At 38.4% G+C, this 22,604-nt stretch overlaps 1 protein-coding gene across 15 annotated transcripts in view; it reads right to left on the bottom strand.

Annotated features, from left to right (window-relative positions):
- Positions 1–20,736, bottom strand: part of ncam1b (neural cell adhesion molecule 1b) — a 72,853-nt gene extending 52,117 nt beyond the window's left edge. For 9 of the 15 annotated variants that reach the window (XM_025898347.1, XM_005459574.4, XM_005459576.4 and 6 more), the window contains exon 1: positions 20,440–20,735. In XM_025898347.1, coding sequence (XP_025754132.1) covers positions 20,440–20,491 — 52 coding nt within the window. In that variant the 5' untranslated portion in view covers positions 20,492–20,735. Of the gene's footprint in view, positions 1–20,439 lie in introns of all 15 variants that reach the window. The other 6 variants (XM_025898345.1, XM_005459573.4, XM_025898346.1 and 3 more) reach the window with 1 other exon arrangement.
- Positions 20,737–22,604: the final 1,868 nt, after the last annotated feature.

Below are 22,604 nucleotides of genomic sequence, written 5' to 3'. Positions count from 1 at the left end.
GTGTTAAAAAATGAAAGTGGAAAATATCACTTGGAATACTGACGTAATCATCATATTTATGTGTTATATAATAGGGCAGAACACATTAAAATAAGAGGCTGAGGCAGCAGAAGCTGAGCTGCCACAGAGGAGATGATTCAGATTTTTATCTCTTGTTAAAGAGTGGCTGCTTGAAAGGTTTTTGGCTGTGATATTGAAGTATTCTAATATAATGCATATTTTATCTCATATCATCTTTATCATATTGTCATAGGCTGAAAATATCTGTGTACTGTAGCATATGTCCCTCACTATGAAAAAGGATTTACCTTAAATACAGCTTTAAAGTCAACTATATAAATATGACAATTCAATTTTTTTTAGTTTTTAAAACTAAAACACGGACCTTTTTCATGTTGATCTCTGCAAAATTAAAATGTGTCAAGTACAGATCTAGGCAAATGTGGAATAATGTGATGCTTCAGTGCGCTGGTTCAGTTTTTCAATTTTCATCGACTGTATTCATGAGCAAAATTCAATTTGGGAAGTTATTTTTCCAGGTTTACACTTGAGTGTAACACGCTCCCAGACATGACACTTTCAAATTCATTTTACAGTCTGCGGAAAAAAAATTAAGGACAAAACTCATATAATTTGTGCTGTGGTAAACACTGCCATGGTGCTGTGAGATCTTTAACATCGAATGGAAGCCAACATATGAGTTTAAATGATCTCTCTCTTTCTGTAATGGCCATATGCCTCTCTGAGCTGCATCCCGTTTCCTCTCCGTGCTGAAGATAAGCTGTGACTCAGTGAGCTACGGTGCAGTCCACTTCAGTGGCCAAGAGAAATTTGCCCTCATTCAGGCAATTTAGTGTGAGTGCCCCTCAGCATCTGCCTCAGCTGTGCACCACACAACAAAAGCCCAGGGAGGCGGAGAGCTGAGCGCCTGTGACCCATCATGCCATGCTGCGTGCTCCTGTAATGAATCAGTATTTAGAAGGTTGGATACAAGGCCACGGAGACAATGTAGACATTGTGCTGTCAGGGACACTTAAAAATTAGGTGAGAAAAAGCTTTAAAAAAACAGATTAATTGTGGCCTATCAAAAAAAAAAAAGACAATTCTAGAAAAGCAAACCAAAACAATCCATAATAAACATGTTTTGTCATCTCAAACAAACAGATACATGATCCTGTGAAAAAAACATAATTATGCCCAAAATCCGAGTTTGATTTTCATCCAGCTTAGAGCTCCAGCAGAGCTGTACAACCTGTGCAAGGACTGAGAGAGAGCAGTCTGTCACTATGTCTAAAACAGACATGCATAATCAGTGAAATGGAAAGATTCTTGGAGGCTGAATACTGGAGACTCTGCAAGGAATTTTTATTTACAGTTTGAATCCTCCGTGGCAAGAATAGGGAGCCTGTGTAACATGAACAATGACTGAAATGTTAACCATCACTGTCTGTCACTGAAAAAAAAGAAAAAAAGAAACACTCGTCCTTACAGATTAATCATTACAGTGTTTCTCCTGTGACTTCCCTGATGGTGCTAGTCACGACATACTCCCCTGAAACAGCCCACAAAGCAACCACTCTGCTTGCTACTTGAGTCAAAGCCATTAAGGTTTAGCAGAATAAAAAACTCTAAGGCTGTGCTAAATGGGCAGATTTTCATACATCTCTAATAATTAATGTAACAACAAAGAGGGGAAAAAAGGGCTAACTGGGAGGGTAGGAGGACTGGACGGAGGGAGCCAAAATGACCACTCAGCCACAAGATGCCTGTGACTACACAGAACCCCGAAGCCTGGCACATGCACACAGCTCCCTCTGTGTGTCCATTGAGAAAGCAGACAAGCTGGGACGAGCCGGATAAGCCTGCCTGTGACTCCACCAGGAAGAGGATCAATAGGAGGGAATGCACCATTTCGGATACAGCCAGACAGAGCCAGGGGCAGGGCAGAGAGGCAGAGCAGCACTTGAGTGCTCATTATGTTGTGTAGGATGACACAGTGTGTGCAGCCACTTCTGGAGTTATCTATGAACGGAGGGAGGTGTTGCAAACCCCTCAGAGATTAGGGTAGACCACACAGTAATTGGATTAAAGCACTAATGAAAATAAAAACTGGCATGAGCATGTCTCCATCAAGGTTACAGAGCTGAGGAGGACAATCACATGAGCTAGCTGATAGCAGGTGGAAAAAACCTCTCGCCAGGAGTCCAAACCTATCGCACGACCAGACAAATACTGGACAATGTTCATCGTGGCCGCCTCTTTCGCTTCGCTTGCTGGCATGGAAACAGTTGGCTGCAGCTGAGCATTTGGACATCACCCACCAGCAGTCAATCACATAGCAATGTCCCGCCTTCTATGCAGAGTCTCAAACACCTGCCAAGTATCAAATGCCAGTAAAATTTGTCTTTGCCAGTAAATAAACAAGGGTCAACCACCACAGTGGCCAAGACGATGATGCCTCAGCTGCCTTCTCCTGTCCTCAGATTATGTCCCTGCTGACCAGTGAACACTTTCTCCACTCTAAGCCAATCAAACCAAAGCAAAACAGTGGCTGTGTATCAAACAGGTTTCTGATGAGCTGTTTTAAATGCTGGCTCTACAAAAAAAAATGCTAAGCTGTTATTTCCCACTTGACAATATGATTAACCAGCCAAACACCACTTTAAAGATGACCAAACAGACTGCATGATGAATACATAACTGAGTGACCAAGCTTGAAATCAAAGCGTTTACCTGTTCAACAGATTACTGACTTTTTCACCATGTTCTTCAATTGTTCCAGAACATGAAGCAGCACTCAAAATGAGTGGGTTTGTGTTACGGCTCACTCACACCAAGCGTGAAGATTGTAAGGAAAGAAGAAACAGCAGCACGGCAGAGTGAAAAGTAAAGTAGAAAGTAATGTTCCATAATCAGTCGAACATAATTAAACTGATGAAATAATATTTTAAGAAAAGAGAAATATTACATACAGTAGAAGCTTATTTTATACTGTCAAATGGGGTTTAAAATACTTGTTTTGTATGTTAAATTTCAACTTATTTACTGCAGTTAGAAACCCTGTGTAATAACCCTATTTTGATTTCATTTAATGTGTTATCTCAAAATACTAAACCAAGCTGTCAACAGCTTCCTGCAACACCAGATTTTTGCAGCATGTTTCCTCCTCTTATACAATCCATATGCATAGGATCTCTCGCCATCTTACTAATCAGCCTCCACAGTCTTCAGTTCAGTTCACATGGCCGATGTGTATAAAAAAACTGAAAAACTGGCCTCCTGGTTGCAGTATCTGAATAAAACCCTGTATATTACAACACAAGAATGATGACAAAGACCCTCATTTTTTTAACAAATTAAAAACAATAGACTTTATAGTTTTTGTTGAAAAAATTTGTCCTCCGATCTAAGACACTTGGGACCAATTGCTGAAGTGGGTACCTTGGTTAGGGACAATAACAGGGCTCTTCTGTTGCATGTTCATGTGGTTAAAAAACACAGCAGCCACAGGAAATACAGTGACAGTAAGAGTCAAAACAGATTCTTGACCTTAAAAGTAATACATATTTATATAACAACAAAAGACATTTATCAGCATACCTTTTATATTTTGGGCTCTTGAGGTTGTTTGAGTATAGCAAAAATCCAAAATGAAATAAATAAAAATAACAATAGCACCTGAACCTATTAGTTTGGGCAAAATCCACCACTATAAAGAAAACTGGAAAGCTATATTTATAATTCAATACAAGAGCATCATTGCCAGAGGAATGCTGCACAATAATCGCTTTATCTCAATTATCTTTTCATAATCGTTGGAAGCCAGAATGGTAATTGAAAATAAAATTATTTTAATTGTCCAGTCCTGCCCAGGGTCATGGTTAGAATTCTTATCGCAGATTCTGACTTCTCTGAAGTTATAAAGTGCTTTGTGACAAGGACACGGTTGTACTCCAGTAGAATGCTATGTGTTATTCAAGGCCATTCCCGATGTCCCTCATTAATCCATGCCACATCTAATTGTGCTAAGCCATAACAGCAGGCCATTAGCATTCTTAAGCAACACTGCCATCCTCTTCCAAAATATTTCCAGTGGCTGACTAATTAGCGATGTTGTCATGCAGCATGAGGATAGGCAACACCAGTTAAGAGTTTTTAGACACAGGTGTGCTTGTTCAGGCAAAAGCTGAACAAGTTGATGGAAAGGTTCAGGTTTAGGCAGAAAAGACAGTTATGACAAGTGACGATCACGCAGCGTGATAAAGTCATCTGTTTTGTGTTATCTTTCGGTCCGCCAAGTCTGTAACACAAATGTTGTGATTCAGTTATTTAACACTTATAGTCAGACAAGTTCATATTCTACACATAGACTAGACAAGCAGTGACTCATGAACAACCTGTTACTACACCTGCTAAGAAATCTGTCCATGGTTACTGTTGGCATTTAACATCAGGCATTCCTTTCTGTACAAATCCAAAGAGCTAACACACATTTGAAAAAAACATTTGTATTAACATTCAATTCACTTCATCGCACTACATATAGCTTCTCAAATGAACATAAAAAAAAGGTTATTTTTCACTTCAAAAAGGTTTTTATTTCTCTGAGTTTTCTTCTTTAGAAGCATCTCCATCATTTTTGCGGTATAGCTGTCAGTAAAAGAGAGCAAGGAAAGCCCAAGGTTGTGTTCTGCATTCTTTGAGACAGACTGACAAGGCGTGGTCGGGCTACACGATGGTTCCACTGAGGGCGACAGATGGCACAGAGGCACCTTATGACACAACATTAGCTTCCACACATACACACCTTCTTGGCCAATCAGAGACTGGACTATAAAAATAGACACTGGGACAGGGCTAGCCTCCAGAGAGTTAACTTCCCTGTTTCTAAGAGCTAGGATCTCCAGAGACGTCCACAAAGAGGGAACACTTTCACTGCCATTAATCTAGGCGCTAGAATTTTTTACAACTATTAGCAACACAATGCCTTTTATATCCTTTAATACCTTGTTATTATACATGTACTAGGGCACTTGATACGTGAGTGTTTTCATTATCATGCTTTTTATTTCATTATCAGTGGAAATGTATTTCAAGGTAGTTATGCTGATGACATGTATAAAAAAAGAAAAATCACTATATTTGCCATGATTTGTTATGGATAGTTACCGGTGCATTTCATTTGGTTGACCTTCAAATTATAAAAACCAGTCAAGCTACCTGATTGGTACAGATTCAGTTTCCCAGCTTACAATTCATTAAATTCAGCCCGAGGTAGAACGAAGGCAGTATACGCTGCACGTTCGAGCTGTAGTTCATTCAATGTTCTGTTACAAAGCCTGTGAGCTGCGCTAACAGAATACATTTGTCAGCAGTAAAAAGCCTGGGAAATTCAGAAGTCGGAAATGTAAGTTATCTGAGGAAGTCAGTTTAAGTCTTCTTTTTTTTCCTTTGAGAAACTCAGGTCATTCCCAAGTGAGGGGATATATTAAATAAAAGTTTTCATGTAAGTCATGTTGAAAATGTCTCAGACACAAATGTTCCAAAAGAAAAAAAATCCGACTGAAATAATTTATTACAATCATGTAAGGAGACCCCACATATTCACAATATAGTACCAAAGACACAATAATATAGGTGTTTTTTTTTTAAATCAAGGAGGAGGTTCTACAAGTTACTTAATTTAAGACCTCTCTTACTTTTACTCCTCCTCTAGCACTGTGAGATATTATTCAACAAGTTAAATAGAGGCATGAAAGCTGCAACTGTTTGCATGTAATTGCTTCAAAACCATTTATTTGCAACACAGAGGATGCAAAATCCCACAACCTCTGTGAGATTCTGCAAGAACACAACTAAATCACCCCTGATTCCATGTGTAATGCAGTGGTGACACATTTTTTTTTTAAGTTTATTGTAGTACTCTGTGGGTGTAATCTGCAGGTATTAGTGTACTGAAGGCACAGTAATGCTGTCACACCCCATTAAAAGTGCACATTTTAATGGATTTTTCTGTTGACTCATCCATATGGTGAGATTTTAGTGTTTGGAAAGGCTAAAAATAAGTCTGTTTTGGTGGACCCTTTAGAAGTATGATGACTTACCTTATCACGTATTGTCAATAATAAATGTATATGGTTTTTACTGCTCTTCTGAGCCTCCTGATTATTTCTGTATGCTCTCATAATTTGCACAACACACAGATCAGCCTGAGACCAATAATTATGTAAGTGACAACAGCATACATTTTTACCCGTGTAGCTCCAGCTTGTTTATGGTGGTCACTGTCCGCTGGCTATTCAAACGAGACACTAGCAGAGTAACCACAGTTGCCTCAGCCCACAGCATCCTGGAATTGTGGGAAAATCTGTCAACCTATCACTGAAAAACCACCAAAAAACCTAAAGCAACACAACAGCTCTGTGATAGAGCCCTGCAATCACGATGCCTCATGTTGCAAAAGAATTTCAATGCTGCACACAAGGCAATACTAAAAGAATAACTGTTATTTCTTTAATTAATTGTTGATTTGTAAGAGAAAGTATGGAAAAAAACACTGACTGTATGCTGTACATAGCCATTGCTATGTTCTGTGATAGGCATTAACTGATGTAACTGTTACATCATTGTTTAAGAAAGATCCTCAGAATATATGACTAAAACCACTTTTTTGTTCATATGAATAGCTAGACAGCTGGATCAGTGGATCAGCATAAACCTTTTAAAGTACTTTTATACTGAATGCCAACAAACACAGTGCCTAAAGGTCCAGTAAATGGAAATGAAAGACTGAATAGTTTAAGTATTGCAACATAATACTCAAGGTCATAATACAAAAAAATGACAGGGGTACTTGTTTATTTGACTCAGCCTCTTCACATCAATAAACCTAATGCACACAAACAACTGTATACACATCTTTACCAATATGGTTCACTCACACCAGTGTTCAGAATGCCACAGCAGCTGATGTCAATAATACTTAATGTTTCAGCATGGTGGCAGCACTACTAGTGAAACAGAGCCCTGACCCTGTTCAGTCAAAATGTGTTTTAACCGTTATTGCAGCCACTCATGCAGAGAAAGCAGCCATGTGCTGTCATAAGGTAGAGAACAGTCCTTCACGGGCATATTCCTCTTTCCACTAATGGTGGGTGTTGTGAAGGAATCTCCACTGGGAATATGCACTCAAGTCACTAGTATGCCACTGAGGATACAGGGGATGATTACTGTTTGCTAACAGCATACATGCAGCCTCATCACACATGTGCTTTCTTTTTCCTTTTTTTTAGATTATTATTCACTGCAATAATGGTTCATTAATAAGAAATGCAAATGTGAAAAATAAAACATGTTCTGATTTGTTTGTTGTGCCAGTCTCCCATTGCTTCAAAATGTACTTAGCTTGACAAAGACGAAATATCAAAAATACGCTCTGAGGAATACACCACCATAAAAATCTAACAGGGTTTGGGTTGCATAAATAAACACCATTTTAAGGGACTGTTAACATTTGAGCACAACCCTGAACAGCAGTTGTTTTGAGCTGGTCTATACTGCAGCTTTATAATCACAACCAAAAGCACAGTAGCATTTAATACAATACTAAAACTATAAAGATAAACTTGGGATGATGGGAATGGTTCTTATTGGCGGTTTTCATGTTTTACTCCCAGTTTCAAACATATTAAGGATGCATAGATGACCCGCCCCCACTCTGGCTTGGTCACCGTGACTGGTGTTGTGAGATTATTTGCTTCAGAGCAATTTTCATCTGCTGTGGCATCTATGGAAAAGATGCACGATGGGGTTCATGACACATCCGGCTTCTGCTGGCAAAGAGAGCAAGACAGCTTTCAGCCAGTGGAAGTCAATGAGTCATACTGAGTGGGGATCCTTTAGGGAGCAGTGTGAGAGACAGGGTAAAACAGAGCAAGACAGACAAGCAAGACAAGATGCCAAGCTCACAGCACGGCATTAAAAAGAGAAAAAAGTTAGGTTCAAAGAAAGCTCTGTATTATACAAATTTTGTTTGGATACTGCATTTTAGTAGCAAACATTACTTGGGTAAATCAAGTGGTAAGCTTTATTGATTACTGGTTGATTTTTTTAACTACTCTTTTCTGCTGTAACTAGGTATCATTTTTTGGATTTTGGATATTTAGAAGCACTGCTAATAACAATAAAAAATATTGCCTATCAATAAAGTAATAAAGAGGACATATTTTAATTATTTAATAATTCTATATAGGATCTATCATATCAATTGTCTCTTGGGTGAAGAACTGTTTTCTAATTTGTCAACTACTCTTTATCTGCAGCTCATTTTTTATGATTAATTTATATTAAATGAAGAAAATGATGAAGTGTAATGGCTTTTTTTTCATTTAGTTTTTGAGCAATGGTACTTTAATATGATATCAGTGAACCAGCACTAAACAAATACTACCAAGTGTTTCTTGATGGGTTAGTACTCAGACAGTTTAATGTCACTGCTTGATCAGTAATGTTCAAAACATAAAAAACTATTTGTCAAGATTTAAAGTGAAATTTCATGAGTTATGAGTCATCAGCACTTGTCTATTTTAGGGCACCAAATATTTACAAGAGCTGCATGTCTATCTATTAATGTGTGATTCAACTTTTAGGTTGATAATTTTATTGCAAAAAATATAAAGATGGAATTTCCAGAGCTATGTAGAGGTTCTTAGTTTTCTCCTAGGTTTGTCAATAAATGTCAGACTCACTATCCAGAAGCATCCATATCAATGTCCACAACCAGAAGACTGATGTGGAATTACTGGCAGAACATTATGTGGGCAGAGTTTACCCTACCATTATATTGTAAGTGTTTTAACACAGCACGCAAGATCAATGAATGGAAAAAGAAAATCTATGACTATATGTAGCTCTCTACCTTTCTGGAAAAAAACAAACACTATTATTTTTTGCAGGAACAGACTATCAGTATAACTACAGCCTTCAACAGCGAGTTCTTAATTAGGAGTTGTTCCTCTTAATGCAAGTGATGTCAATCTCCAGCACGGTAAAACACAGTTTTGGAAAGACTCAACTCCAGTAACGTGGTGGACTAACAACAACCCAGAAATGGAGATGTGATGGTGTACTGGTCCTACAGAGCCCAACAATATCTAAACAGCCTTCAGCATTTCAGATCACCTCCATCCATCACCTGCACCCTGTCACTGTAGCACTCCAGTGGTCTCTGACTCAGATGGACAACTGAGTTTTCCAGCTGCAACTCCTAACCAATGGGTGTGGGTGCCAGGTTTAGGAATTCCACAAAGCGTTCTGTTAAGCTGACCATAACACTGCCAGTTAATGTCAGGAATCCAGTGCTCCCAATAAAAACAAAATAAAATGGCCTTTAACAGCTTCAGAAAATTGCTTCCACACCCAAACTTCTGTGGTTACATTTGATTAGTTACAGTGTGAGTGAAAACGGTTGGGGTCTGTGGTAAATAGGGTGAACCTCTTCATGTGCTACACACTCCTAGTGAAGCTACTCTGTTGGGGAAAAAGGGTTGTTGCGACTCCCTGTTAGAGGAAACATAGCAGAAAGCATTTCAGTTAGAAGTTAAACACCTCAATTTGAAGTGAAGTGTCTGTCAAATGGTGAAAAATATGAAAATGCATGGCAGTAGAGTACAAGCAGTAAGAAAGCAAATACAGAGACATGGTATAGTTTTCTTAGCATCAGTTATTCATTATTCATTGAGATCAACGACCACGGGCCTGCATCCAGTGTCAAAATAACAAAAGGTCGAAGTGGACGTTAAGATCTCAGACTGTATAGTGTAAAATCTTCATCCCGCTCAAATTTCAATAGGAGGAATTGCCAAAACAGTCCACAGTGGTTTTCCCACAGCTAGAAATAAAGCAGAAAGCCAATTATCACACAACAATACAATCAGAATCAAGTAATCAAGTAAACTGATCAGAAATTATCTGTAAATATTACATATTAGAATCAAAATGAACACTTTTTTTACCATGTCAGTACACCTACAGTTCTAGGAGCTAAAAAAGTTCTGCTAAAAATTAAAAATAGGGTCCATGTTGCCATGTAGGTTTCTCTCTATCTTTGGGCATATCCATTACATAATTTTAAGATTGCTCTGCATGAATGAGAATCAAATGAGGTTAATTACCAGCCCCAGTGATATCACTTTCTAAATTTTCCTCTCTTCTAATGCTCTTAAAATCCTAATACTGAAACATTTACCCATAAAATATAATTAACTTGACAATAATATGACATTTAACTCATCCCTGTGGCTACAGGCTAATAAATCTACAAAAAGGTGATTATTATGAAAATGCATAAAGTAATTTTAAATACAAGGTTATTGATTTTTATGCAAATTCTAAGGGTCATTTGTTTATCATTATATTAAAAATTCTCAACATGCCCGGTTTTCCACATGTATGGATTACATCACATAACCCCTCCCACATGTAAAACCATTAAACGGGGTTTTAACACTGTATAGTTTTGTGACTGTTTATTTTCTGTAGGTTTACGGAGTAATGCTTGTCTGTGAACTCACTGTCATTATTTCAAAGTGGATCCTGCATGTTGAATGGATCAGATATAGCTATAGCTGCTAATGCCCCCCTGGAGATCGAGCCTTCTTACTGTGATCTAATTAGCTTTTTTTTTTCTCCTGAATGAGTGTCACTGCACTAGTTCAGTGATAGATTTTTTTAAGGCATTTTGCTTCTACACTAAGACAAGCACAAAAATATAGATAAAGATTGAAAATAGGGTATACAGAAGGTATACTATTATTGATAATGAAATGCAGAGGGATAAGAAAATCTGCTTTATTATTTCATTACAAAACACCACATACAATATTTTACTACAAATGACTGGGTATAACAGGTAAATTGTATTACAGCACATTTAATCTATATTCATAGCAACAGATTTTTGAGTCAACGGAGCCCCTTTAGAGTTACTCTGCAACTGATCTCTGATCCAGCTGAGTATGGGTGGGTGGTGTTGCATCCTTCCACTTTAGAAGAATTAGTGATCTAGCTATTAGACATACATAACTTAAGCTATATGTTCTAAGATTAGTTCTTCAACTGCTATTTGAAGTACTGCTATTAGTGTAAATAACTGGAAAGTGGCCTTGAGTCAAAAGTTTTTGAAAAAGTCTAAATTTGGGTCCTATTTTGCATGGTACACAGGGGGCTCATTTCAGGTCATGATTCATCTTTAGCACAGAAAAGTCGATGAAAAACTTTAAAATGGAGAAAAGTGTCTTACATTGATGAAGTAGGCGTGTGCCCTGTTCAGAGTAGAATCGAATTCCATGTAACCTAGTTTCACATAAATGTCAATCTCGTCTTGTTCTTTTGGTTGACATTCAAAATCTAGTTGTAATGGCTCACTAGCTTTTTTTATTACTATTAAAGTTTTAAAACACAGGGTAGGTTGGAGAATAAAGTGTTAGCCTTCTGGTTCTCTAATAATATGGTGATTTCTTTGTATCTACTCTCGAATTTGTCTTTTTTCATTTACGATTTTGCATTGTCTCCAGCTAACTGTGTGTAGCAGCCATCCAGAAAAGCAATTGCAAGTTGATTTTCTGTCTTGAGCAGGGCAGCTCTGGCTTGGATAACTTACTTTACAATTTTCCAGAAGTCCTTCAAGCAGGAGGTGACCATTAGCCCTCTAACTTTCACTGATTAAGCTAGCAGATTCTTTGACATTTTTTTAATATATATAAATGGTCAAACATCAAAAACACGAAATGCACAATTTTACAGTATTTAAAAGATTTTAAATGTTAAGACTACATTTTTCATCTTTCTGCACTAGTAGAAACCTCTAGTGGTACCACTATGATGGATTTTTTCCATAATTATATTACCACATGTCAAGACTGGGAGAAACAGAGGTATCTTTAAGTTGCCAGGCAATGACTAACCCTGTAGAGGAGTATAATGTTAGAGAGGGTGACACACTTTAGTGACTGAATCAAAAGAAAGCCTAGGGCATAGCAATCCAAATTTTCCCGGCTTTATGCATGGTGATGCATCCTACAGTGTTTCGGTAATGAATGCACCACGATGTGCATGGATGCACGAGAAGACGCACACACTGCTTCCCTTCACGCTACACAAAAGAAGTTGAGAGCCAAATCCTAGCCAACAGCATGTTACTTTATTATGGAAAGATGAGACACCCATTTTCTTAAATCAGACATACTGTAAGCTTGATAAGACTCCGTAAGCTCAAGCTGAGGAGGCTCATCTGCATCTCATGTAAAGTGGGACACAGTTCCTCCCAGCACAGACATGACATGATTGTAAGCCCATCTCTTATTTCAGGGGGCCACATGGGCCACAGACGAGGCTGTGATGATTTAGTTTGGGTCACAGGAGTGCTGTCTCTCCTGGCTTCTCTAACTGCCAAATAGGGCACAGAAAGGCCAAACAGAGCCAGCAGGTACTCACTTCATATCATCCTAAGCAAAGCGAAATAAGTCTTTATTTAAGGGTGAATAGCCTGGAGAGAAAAGGTGACACATTTTGAAAGTGCATCAAGTATTTAAATAGATAAGGGGAACTGGTCAACTTTGGTAAAACAGTACTAGCGGTTTTCATCAGTTCCATTATACCCACTGACAACCTTAACTGTTTGCAAACATTTAATTATAACATATCTTCCTTAAAACACTGGATGGAATTAGAGCATTAAATTGACTTGCCTACTCCAAGTAGATAACTGATACTCCAAATTTTGAAAATTCCACAAAGGGAAAACTTCAAAGAAGAGAGAATAATGCCTAAAGGTTTGCGAGTTTAGGGTTACATGTCCACCGGGATACTGTGTTCTGTTAATTCAATGAATGACAAGGACACATTGCCCTAATTTCATGCAAGTGCTGAGATATTAGCATGTCTATATCTGAGAGAAGCTGGAACAGTCTGAAGTTACTCTAATGTTTAGCAGTGTCTGAAGCAGATTTTTACTGCTCATATACATTAAAAAGAAGGCAAACCCAGCTTGCCTCCCAGGCCACTCTGTTCAGTTTACTTTAACCTGTTTCATACTTTTAAATTAAATTTGATTAATATTAATCCCAGATATATTAAGTCAAACCTCCCAGGAATGCCATAAGATCTGTACCCCAGCAGAAGCTAATCACTCAAAAAGAAAAATAAATAAATAAAAACTAAGCCCACAGCCTGTGAGTCTTCTGTGAGCACACCCTTAGGAAAGGATGTTTATGTTCCTCCTACAGTATCTCACAGGGTAACATGCACGTGTAATGCTATCTTTTTTAACGTCCTTAGGCACTGAATCTCCTCAACTCTCTCAGACCCGGATCTGTCTAATCCAGTCCCCATCACCAAAGAGTCAAGCAGTCCTGGCTTGAATAAAAACACAGTCACCCCCCCTCCCTTGCTGCTTCATCCTAATTCTGGATGAAAACCTTAGATTCCATGAGAATGTTAAAAATGATGTGTGAGAGGTATCAGAGCTACTGAGTAAGGGAATGGGCATCATGGACTGTTTAACAGTTAAAATAATATAATAAATTTTCGAAATTGAACGTCTCAACAAATAAAACACTTGAAAAATGAATACCTGACAACTGTCTCCCAGAAACTGTTCCCACTGCAATAGCTGTTTGTCTCCATAATCTGTTACATAGCGAAACAAATTCGGGTTCAATAAACATCCTCTAAAGCTTAGCAGTAGACTGTCAGTGGACACTCATATGATGGCAGGTTAAGTTATTTGATAAGACAAAACAAAAATAACCGAAACTAGAGGTGATAAGATATGGGCTTAGCCTTTTATCCACTGTGGCTGGCTGGATTTCTCAGATAGATTTCCTTCAAATCCAACACTTAACACAATTTTGCAGAGATTGCCTTGACACTCGAAGTCAAAAGTTTAGTAGGTTTAGTAAAGTCTGCAGATACACATTACACTAGCATTCCTATTGCAGTTTTAATTAATAAATGATAACCCTGGACACAAATACATTTGCTTTGATCTTCTTTGTCTTTTGGCTGGTCCACAGCAGACATATGCCTGCATCTCACTCTATCCCTAGCATCTTCTTCTGTCACACCAATGCCTTGCATGTCCTCCTTCACTTCCTTCTCTTCCCTGGCAGCTCCATAGTCAACATCCTTCCTCCAATATATCCACTATCCCTCCTCTGCACATGTCCAAACCATCTCAAACTTGCCTCTTTAACTTTGTTTACAAACTGCTCAACCCATGCTGTCCCTCTGAAATACTAATTTCTAATCTTGTCTGGTCACAGCCAATCAAAGACATTTGGTTTAATATGTTGGGGACATTACATAGGGCAGTCAAGCAGCCCTATATAATGTCCCCAAAAAAGATGAATTTATCAAAATAGACATTTAGATAATTGTTAAATTTAGTTATCCAAAAAAAAAAAAGTCAAATATTTTTTCATTTGAGCTTGAATAACATCCTTTTCTGTCTTTTAACATCAGCAAATGACTGACGCTAGCTGGCAACACAAACAATTTGAAGACAATTATTTTGAAATTCTAAATATTATATCAGACAAGATCAAAAAAGAAACTTTCACAATAACAAAAAGAGCTGGAGTCCTGAGTGTATGCAACTATCGTCTTTGTGCAAGGTATAACTATGCTGAACCAAGATACAAAAGGTTGTATTAGGCCAGAGACAAACTGTTAAGGCCTCTGCTCTCAGTGGGGTTATATAATTTTCGTAAAATGATTGGTTGTAGTCATGTAGGTGACTGTAGTGTGTGTTTTGGGGGAGGGAAATCTATTTTAGTGGACGTCCCAAATAACATCTCAATATGGCAAACAGTGCTGCCAGTACACAATGTGCCACAATCTACTGGCTTTATTAAGATGGAACTATTGGACTTTTTCCCTCATGAAGCTAAGTCAGAAGTCTGGAGCTTTTGTAATCAGCCTGGAGACGTCTATCGTTCCATCTTGCTTTGTATGGTGCAGCATGGAGCGACGTCATAATTTCCACATGATCTGACTGATGATGTAACACAAGCTAAGTGAAACAATCCTACTGTAAACCAGAGGGGCATGTTTGGATAGTCAAAGGATCCAAACTGCTGGGTCAAACTGCAGATTTGGAGTTCATTCATCAGTTTCACACATTGAGGACACTGGGAAGTCATCTCTTATCTTGCCCAATTCTCCGTAAATTCTCTCACTTTAAGTTCCGAGGCTATGTTTCATTTTCTGAAATGATTCCATATCCCAGTTATCAGTTCAAAGAGGATCAATTAATAATCATGTCAAGCAGCTCAACGGGCCCATTGAGCATGCAGCCATCAGGAGTGGGAAAGAGATAGAGAAGAGGGTTAATCCTTCCCCAATCTCAGTTCAGTCACTAATACTGCAACTACACCATATAATCATCTGTAAAAAGATTAAGATTTTCTTTGACTTACATGTAACTGCTCGAAGTTCAAAAGTGCCATTTTAAAGTTCCGTTTTTTATAATTTAATGAAAGAAATTTAAAAAATATTTTTTGCTTCTGTGATGCCATATGAGTTATGTGAGAATGTGACTAGTTTATGAGTCATAAATCATGAAATTATGACAGTTTACACTCAGATACACTGAATATAGACCATGATTATCAGTGCAATGAAGTGGAAAATAAGAAGTGAAAAGCATGCACCCTGTAACTGTTATATCCATATTTAACGTAGCTGTAATAACTCTACATTATCCACTGTTGTGCATAACTCTGTTGAGATGTGAATTACTAGTTTAGCATGAGGATCTGAACCAGAACCAAAACCAAACCCCAAACTGTCCATCTAACCAATTAATTGGCTTGGCTGACATAAATTACCTTAAAATGAGGCCAAAATATTTACGCCATGAAAAATGCCAAAGATGTCTGAGGGGAAGGTTTTTAGAAACAATATCAATATTACATAGTTTGTCCAAATCTGACAAGTTTATTTCCCAAATAAAATCAAATTTCAGGCAGCAGAATCACAATTATTTACTTTAATAATACACACATACAATACGTTTTAGGGCCTATCAACCCATCACTGTTAATATAAACCTTACATTGCATGATAATTAAATTCTTACAGGATTCACAAGATCACACAGGAATTCATTTTGCCAGCATCCTACTGAGGTTTTGCAGACACGTGATAACTTCTTCACTATTTTGGACAGTGGAGACAGTGGAGCCTACCAGTCAGTCAGTGAAGGACGTATTTCCCAACTGATTAGCGAAAATCTCATAGAATTTCTTTGGTCATTAGCATATTGCTGTAGTCCTAGTTTAAATGGAAGATAGAAACTTTGATAGAAACACTGTACTCTACAAGCTCTAGTGAAATTGTGAAAAGTGCGACACCTTAAAGGTATAAGTTTTCCCTCAGCACTGCAGTCAACATAAAAGCCACAACATTCACTTTGAAGTGACTAGAGTAGCTCGGCTAATGGTTAGTATTTGCAGACAAACATGAAAAACCACAGGCAACCATGGGAATCTGCTAGCAAAAAAAAGCAATCACTAGGAGGTTTTTGGTGCAGCTCCTTCTTTTCAGTCGATTTCACCCAGTGACAGCCAGCATCATATGAGAAACCTCAATAAGAAGCGTACCTGCATAGTCTTTCTCCTCCAAATGGCAGAGACTTGGGCTGTCTCAACATACTTAGTGCTCAGTCACCCACGTCTTTTTGTAAATAAACTAGTTAAATCATAAATTACTCACTTTTTTGTTGCAACCTTAAGCAGTCTGTAACATCAATACAATTGTTTAATTACCAAAACTTAACCTCCAGATTAACTATTATATGATCTCAGACATTATTTTATCAACCTTGGCTAGACTGAATAATACAAATACAAACATTCTCTATTAGGCAGAAGAGACACTTCCAGAGTTTAAAGCTGCTTTAATTATTCACATATTATTAAAATGTAAAGAACTTTTTTTAGTTCATCTAACACTATCATTTCATTACTCTGTTTTTCTGAAGTTGAATCTGCGTCTGACTAACTAAAATACACTATGCAGAAATGTGAAAATAAAATTAAAAAAGTATTACTCTCATTTCCCCTCTGTTCTAAGCACAGACAGTATAAAAGATGGGTGAAGCTCCTGTGGCATCACCCATTGGTTTGTGAAGCCTTGAGATGAACATATTCATCTTCACCGTGCTGGAGTTTTGAAGTGGGCGGATCAGACTATGAAACTGCAGAGTCATTGGCTAAGTCATTAGTCAATGAGAATAGCCTGGATAATCCTTTTCTCTGAAAGATAGCATGACTAAGTCTTTGGACTATTTTTCATTGAAAATGATCCAAAATGAGTTCATGAGACCAGAAACCCATCAGTTTGTACGGAGGTTAAGTCTAGGAACATTTTCCAATAGAGTTCTACCGAGGTCTTTCCTTGTCTAACCATGTGACAATAACTTGTTCTCTATTTTGGATGTGTGATGCTTCAGGGTCGAGTGAGTAAAGTCTCAGTCACACAGGCCTAAAGACCAATTGGTGCTCATGATGGAGACCATCAGTCACAAGGTAGAAGAACTATGTATTACTCGACCGATTTGCTAGCAGATTACTACAGTCAACTGTAGTTTGTGTGGAAGACGTGGACTTGTCTGCAAACACTAGCCTTCAAAGTATATGATGTGAGTTTTGAAACGTGTTGTTTGCAGCACTGAGGCACAACTTTTACTCTGAAGATGAACATTCTCCATTTCTTGAAGTTCATTCAAGTTTAACAGCACTTGGGTAGTAATTAGTGAGTGTTTGCAGACAAGTCAACATGTTCTATACAAACTACAGTTGACTGCAGCAACCTGCTGCAAACAAAGCAATCACAAGGAGCTTTTTGGTAAGCACAAAAAAAGAGATAATCTGTATGTAAACAATGACTATTTGAGCAGAGTGTCGAAGGTCATGTCAAGAAGAAGTAATCTTAGCTACCCTCACACAGGCTCAGGATTTTTGTGGGATAGCCTTGTAATGCTTTATGTGCAATCCAGTATGTGCAAGGGTGTTCCTCCATCATAAGAGGAAAACAGAAGGAGTGGAGCCCTGCCTGCTCCGTAATGGCAAACTCTCTTGCATGCATTAGACAATTGTAGGGTAAAATGACAGGAAACTGACCGCTTGATTAGATTTTCTCTTTTGCCAAAGAAAAGAGTTGTCCGATACAGGGGACAGCTTATGATGTCACCTAAGGAACGTGAATAGGACCGCAAGTGTTTTTGCAACCACCCACTGGTGGCCATTTAAAAGAATATAGGTTTAAGGCACGTCTGTGTCTGCTTCCTTTTTCACACCCAGAATCTACTTCCTTTGTTTTATTCTGTGGATGATCCTAAGCTCCTCCCACCAGAAAAAACACTAGCAAAGGTAAGGACATCAAAAACAATGCAAAAACACTGATTTTTCACTTCACTAGCACTGCAACTAGGACTGTGCAATTAACTGTTTAATTTTTGGCTTTCAACAATTACAGTTATTGTGCTTTCTTATTTTGCCTTTCAGCACAGCCCCTTGGCCTCTCAGTCAAACCAAAATTTACTCCCCATGAGAGAGTGACAGATTTGGTTAATTTCACATTTATATATCTAGTTAGTCGGTTTTGTCTTGTGATAGATTGGTGAACTGTCCAGGGTATACCATGCAGCTTCTACTATGAAAGCTGGGACAGCCCCCTGAAGCAGAGGAAAATGGAATGACAGATAAATCTGTCACTTAATTATAATAAGTTTTAAGGAAATCAACTTCAATAAAAGAGAAGTTTTTTTCTAATACACTGCTTCTACAAAATCTGTCCAATTGTGTTAAGTAATCATGAGCTTAATACTGACCAAAATTACTGTCATTATGATTTTCACAGAATGATGCAGATCTAAACGCAGCTCTCTTGGGTGAAAGGACCTCTGTTTAACCCACTACACCACCAAAATGGAATTTGTTGCTTCTCCTGATGAGGTATGAAAAGGATGCGTGATTGGCTGAACTCTCCTGTTATAAAATAGGTTTTCTAAAGTTGAAAACGGAGTCAAGAGGAAGTCCACAAGTCTACATTTACCTCAACTACTGAATTCAAATATGCTAAGAAGTTAACATAAATACTTGCTCCATTACATCATAAAAATACTAACTCCTCCAATTTCAAATGATTCTACAAGAGAAAATTTAATCCAGCAATCGAGGTCTTATTATTATTTTACCTAATATTTTGTAATACATGCAAGAGAGTTTGCCATTACAGTGCAGGGAGAGCTCCACTCCCTCTGCGTTTTCCTCTCCTGATGGAGGAACACCCCTGCACATACTGGATTGCACATAAAGGATTAAAAGGCTATCCCACGAAAATCCTGAGCCCGTGTGAGGGTAGCTAAGAGTACTACTTCATACATAAGCACCTCACGTGTGAAATTACTAAGGTTAATAAAAAGGGGGGGGCGGGCAGATGTTATTAAAATGTAATTTCACACAAAACTCCCTCAATTACACTTACATAAGGACACATTTTACCAACTTAGAGGATCTCATTTCAAAGCCTTTATCATGGCATCTGATTACATAACAGATGATTCAGAGTAGAAGTTGTGCTTGCTATGCATCAGTGTGCCAGAGAGACCAAACACTGTCCCTCACAGACTGTCCATGCACTTCATCCAGTCATCATCGTCTTCTCAATGCTACCATCGCACCTGTACACATGAGGAGGTACCTGCCAAAATGCGTTTTATTTTTTATGCAGATTATACCTTTAACTGAGATGCCGTGAGTCAACCCAGAAGCCTGTGATTCAGTGTGTGTCTGTGTGTGTGTGTGTGTGTGTGTCTACAAACACAGGGAGCCCAGCATCACTCCCCATCAACAACAAACACGTCCCATCCAAGCTGAGAGAACGGCCCACATCAACACGACTACAAATGCAGAGAAATGCATGCCACCCCTGCAAATCCCCTTTCTCATGCTGCTCCTATCCACTCCAACATAAATTTAAAGGCTCTTCTTCTTCTTCGGTATCATATTTTATTCAATGTAAAATTATGCGAAGTCAGCGAGCAGGCTGGTCACGCAAAGTGAAGCTCCCCCTCTGAATGTATGGGAGTGTGTAACACATTAGCAGCTACCAGCTTTAAGCTGTTTTTACTTATAAGAGAAAATAAATAAACAGCTCGTCAGTGAGCTAATTAGCAGCAGTCGCAGTACCGTTACCGTCGCACCTGCTAAATGAGTGCCTGCGGGCGGAGGTGGCGAGGAGATGCCTGCGGTCCTGGTCATAATTTTTTTTTTTTTTAAAGGGTGGAAATAGAAGGAGATTCACGGGAAAACACCAATAAAACATGTCTGTCTTAAAAGCGAGGACTTTAGTTCAAATATGAGATTTTGTCCTTACCTGTACAGCTCACGAGAAGCAAGGCTAAAAAAATATCCCTTGCTTGGACCATCGCAACTCCCGAGTAACGTGAACGTTAAACGGTGTAGCTAACGTTTAATCTCCGCTCGGTCCCTACGGTATTGCCCTCGGGTTTCCTGCCTCTGTTAGCGACTGTTCATCCTAATCTACAGAACTGAGCTTGTCGGGAATAAGTGTCAGCGGCAGCGTTGTTGATGACAAGCAGCGGTCAGAGATTAGCAGCGATGAGCGCCAGTGCACAGTTCAAAGTCTGACTGACAAGCGGAGCCTTCTCACACACTTGAATTACTCCGCAGAGCCGGAATAAAGCACCTCCTGTAACTAGTGCGTGGGTATCAAAGGGAAGCAGGGGAAAAGCCGCAAATAATCATAACAATAAAAAATTAACGTTAAAATATGGCTTATATAAGATTGTTTCAAAATATGGTAAAGCAAACAAAATTGTGAAATGCAAAGCTGTTTAGTGTATTTGTTTTATATTGGCAACAACACAATGGTGTCCCCCCCTACGGTAAGATACATAACAAGGCACCCTTTATAAGCAATTGTAATTAATAACTTTAAGGTTTTCTTTTAGTTTTACATTGCTTTAGGGAAAGATGGTTGTTGGTCAGTTATTACAAATTAATTTTATTGAATTCAAATAATTGAATTCTTTTGCAGCTTGCTATGCGCAAGGATTTTCTGCTTTTGCCAGTCTTATTTGATAGCAAACTGAATATATTTTAACTCTGGACAGGGCAGATAACAAAAATAATAATTATAAAAACAAAATTTAAAAAATGCTTGAGACTAGGATATTGTGATAGTTATGTCTTACTATTGTAAGCTGTCCATATTAAAGCCAAAGTCATCACCATATTTTGCAACCTTACTTGTAAGGAATTGAAATTTCCCTTTGACTGTAATCATGGTACATAAAAAAGGCTGTAGAGAATCTAAACTAAAATTCATTAACTACACAACCATTAACTGATTGCCAACATCTGTAATTGCATAGGCTAATTATGAAATACAAAGAAAAAGCATCAGTCAGTAATTTCACAACATGTGAATGCCCAATTTGCTACTGCTGCATTAGTTAAGGATTTATTAATCATTAAAGAGACACCGTTTATTATCAACTATTGTATTTTGACTGCACACCAAAAGAAGACTTTCAAATGTTTTTTCCCTCTTTTCTCCGAATCAGTTTTGCTTCTTGAAAAGTTTATTTTCCTTCATGTTAGTCCAAATGCAGTTTCAAAGCTTTTATCACACTGCCACAAATATAATTTTGGTGGAGAATTATTAAATCCATCTGTCGAACTGCGACTCCTCTGGTCTTTATTAAACCCAGCCCGCTATTCACAGAAATAATAGGGCCTGTAGTACAACTGTGGTGACAACACCACTGATATCTTGTGCACCAGATAAATTAATTACAGTGTTATACACATTAGCTTATAATTTACAGCGAAATATTGATCATTTGGATCTCTTTCAACTCTGTTTTGAGTCACACATATTTGAAATGGTGCACGTCAAACCACAGGCATTTGCTTTGACATATTTGAAGTACTACTCACCCCACAGGTGACCCCCACCAATGACCAAAGGGAGCCTTACACAGAAGACGTTTATATAGGTTGTAAAGTGAATGCCACCTGAGTGTGATGCAGGGTAAGAGATGCCTGTTTGCTTGCACAGCAGGGACGATCGGTAGCCATGAGCACCGCCCTCTCAGGCCTGAGAGGGCGGTTTGCTTTTTATTTTCACTGCTGGCCAGCAAAGACATGCAGTTGGCCACAGTGTAATAAACCCAAATCAATCTGTGGGCTCACTGAAATTGCACTGTGGTCATATCTGGCATATTTGCCTTAACCCACCCGTTTACAAGCAATTCCCTCCAAACATACCACCACTGGGAGTCCGGCCTCAGAATTTTCACTCCCTCCTGCTTTGCTCTTTCCATCGACTAAGAAGCAACTTGTGAAGGAGGGTGGGCGTGGAGTTTGGGTTTTTATTTTTAGGTTATCTTGTTAACATAGGAGCTCAGTAGCGTATGAATTCCCAAGAAATCTTCAAGTGGTTTCTTTTTAAATGGAGAAATCTACTGGCTGAGTAATTATTTACGATTATGAGATCTCATAGGTTCAGTCAGC

Source organism: Oreochromis niloticus, linkage group LG14, assembly GCF_001858045.2.
Source record: "Oreochromis niloticus isolate F11D_XX linkage group LG14, O_niloticus_UMD_NMBU, whole genome shotgun sequence".
Lineage (NCBI taxonomy): Eukaryota > Metazoa > Chordata > Actinopteri > Cichliformes > Cichlidae > Oreochromis > Oreochromis niloticus.
Note: the sequence above shows the minus strand (reverse complement) of the source record. Positions and strands in the feature narration are given on the sequence as shown.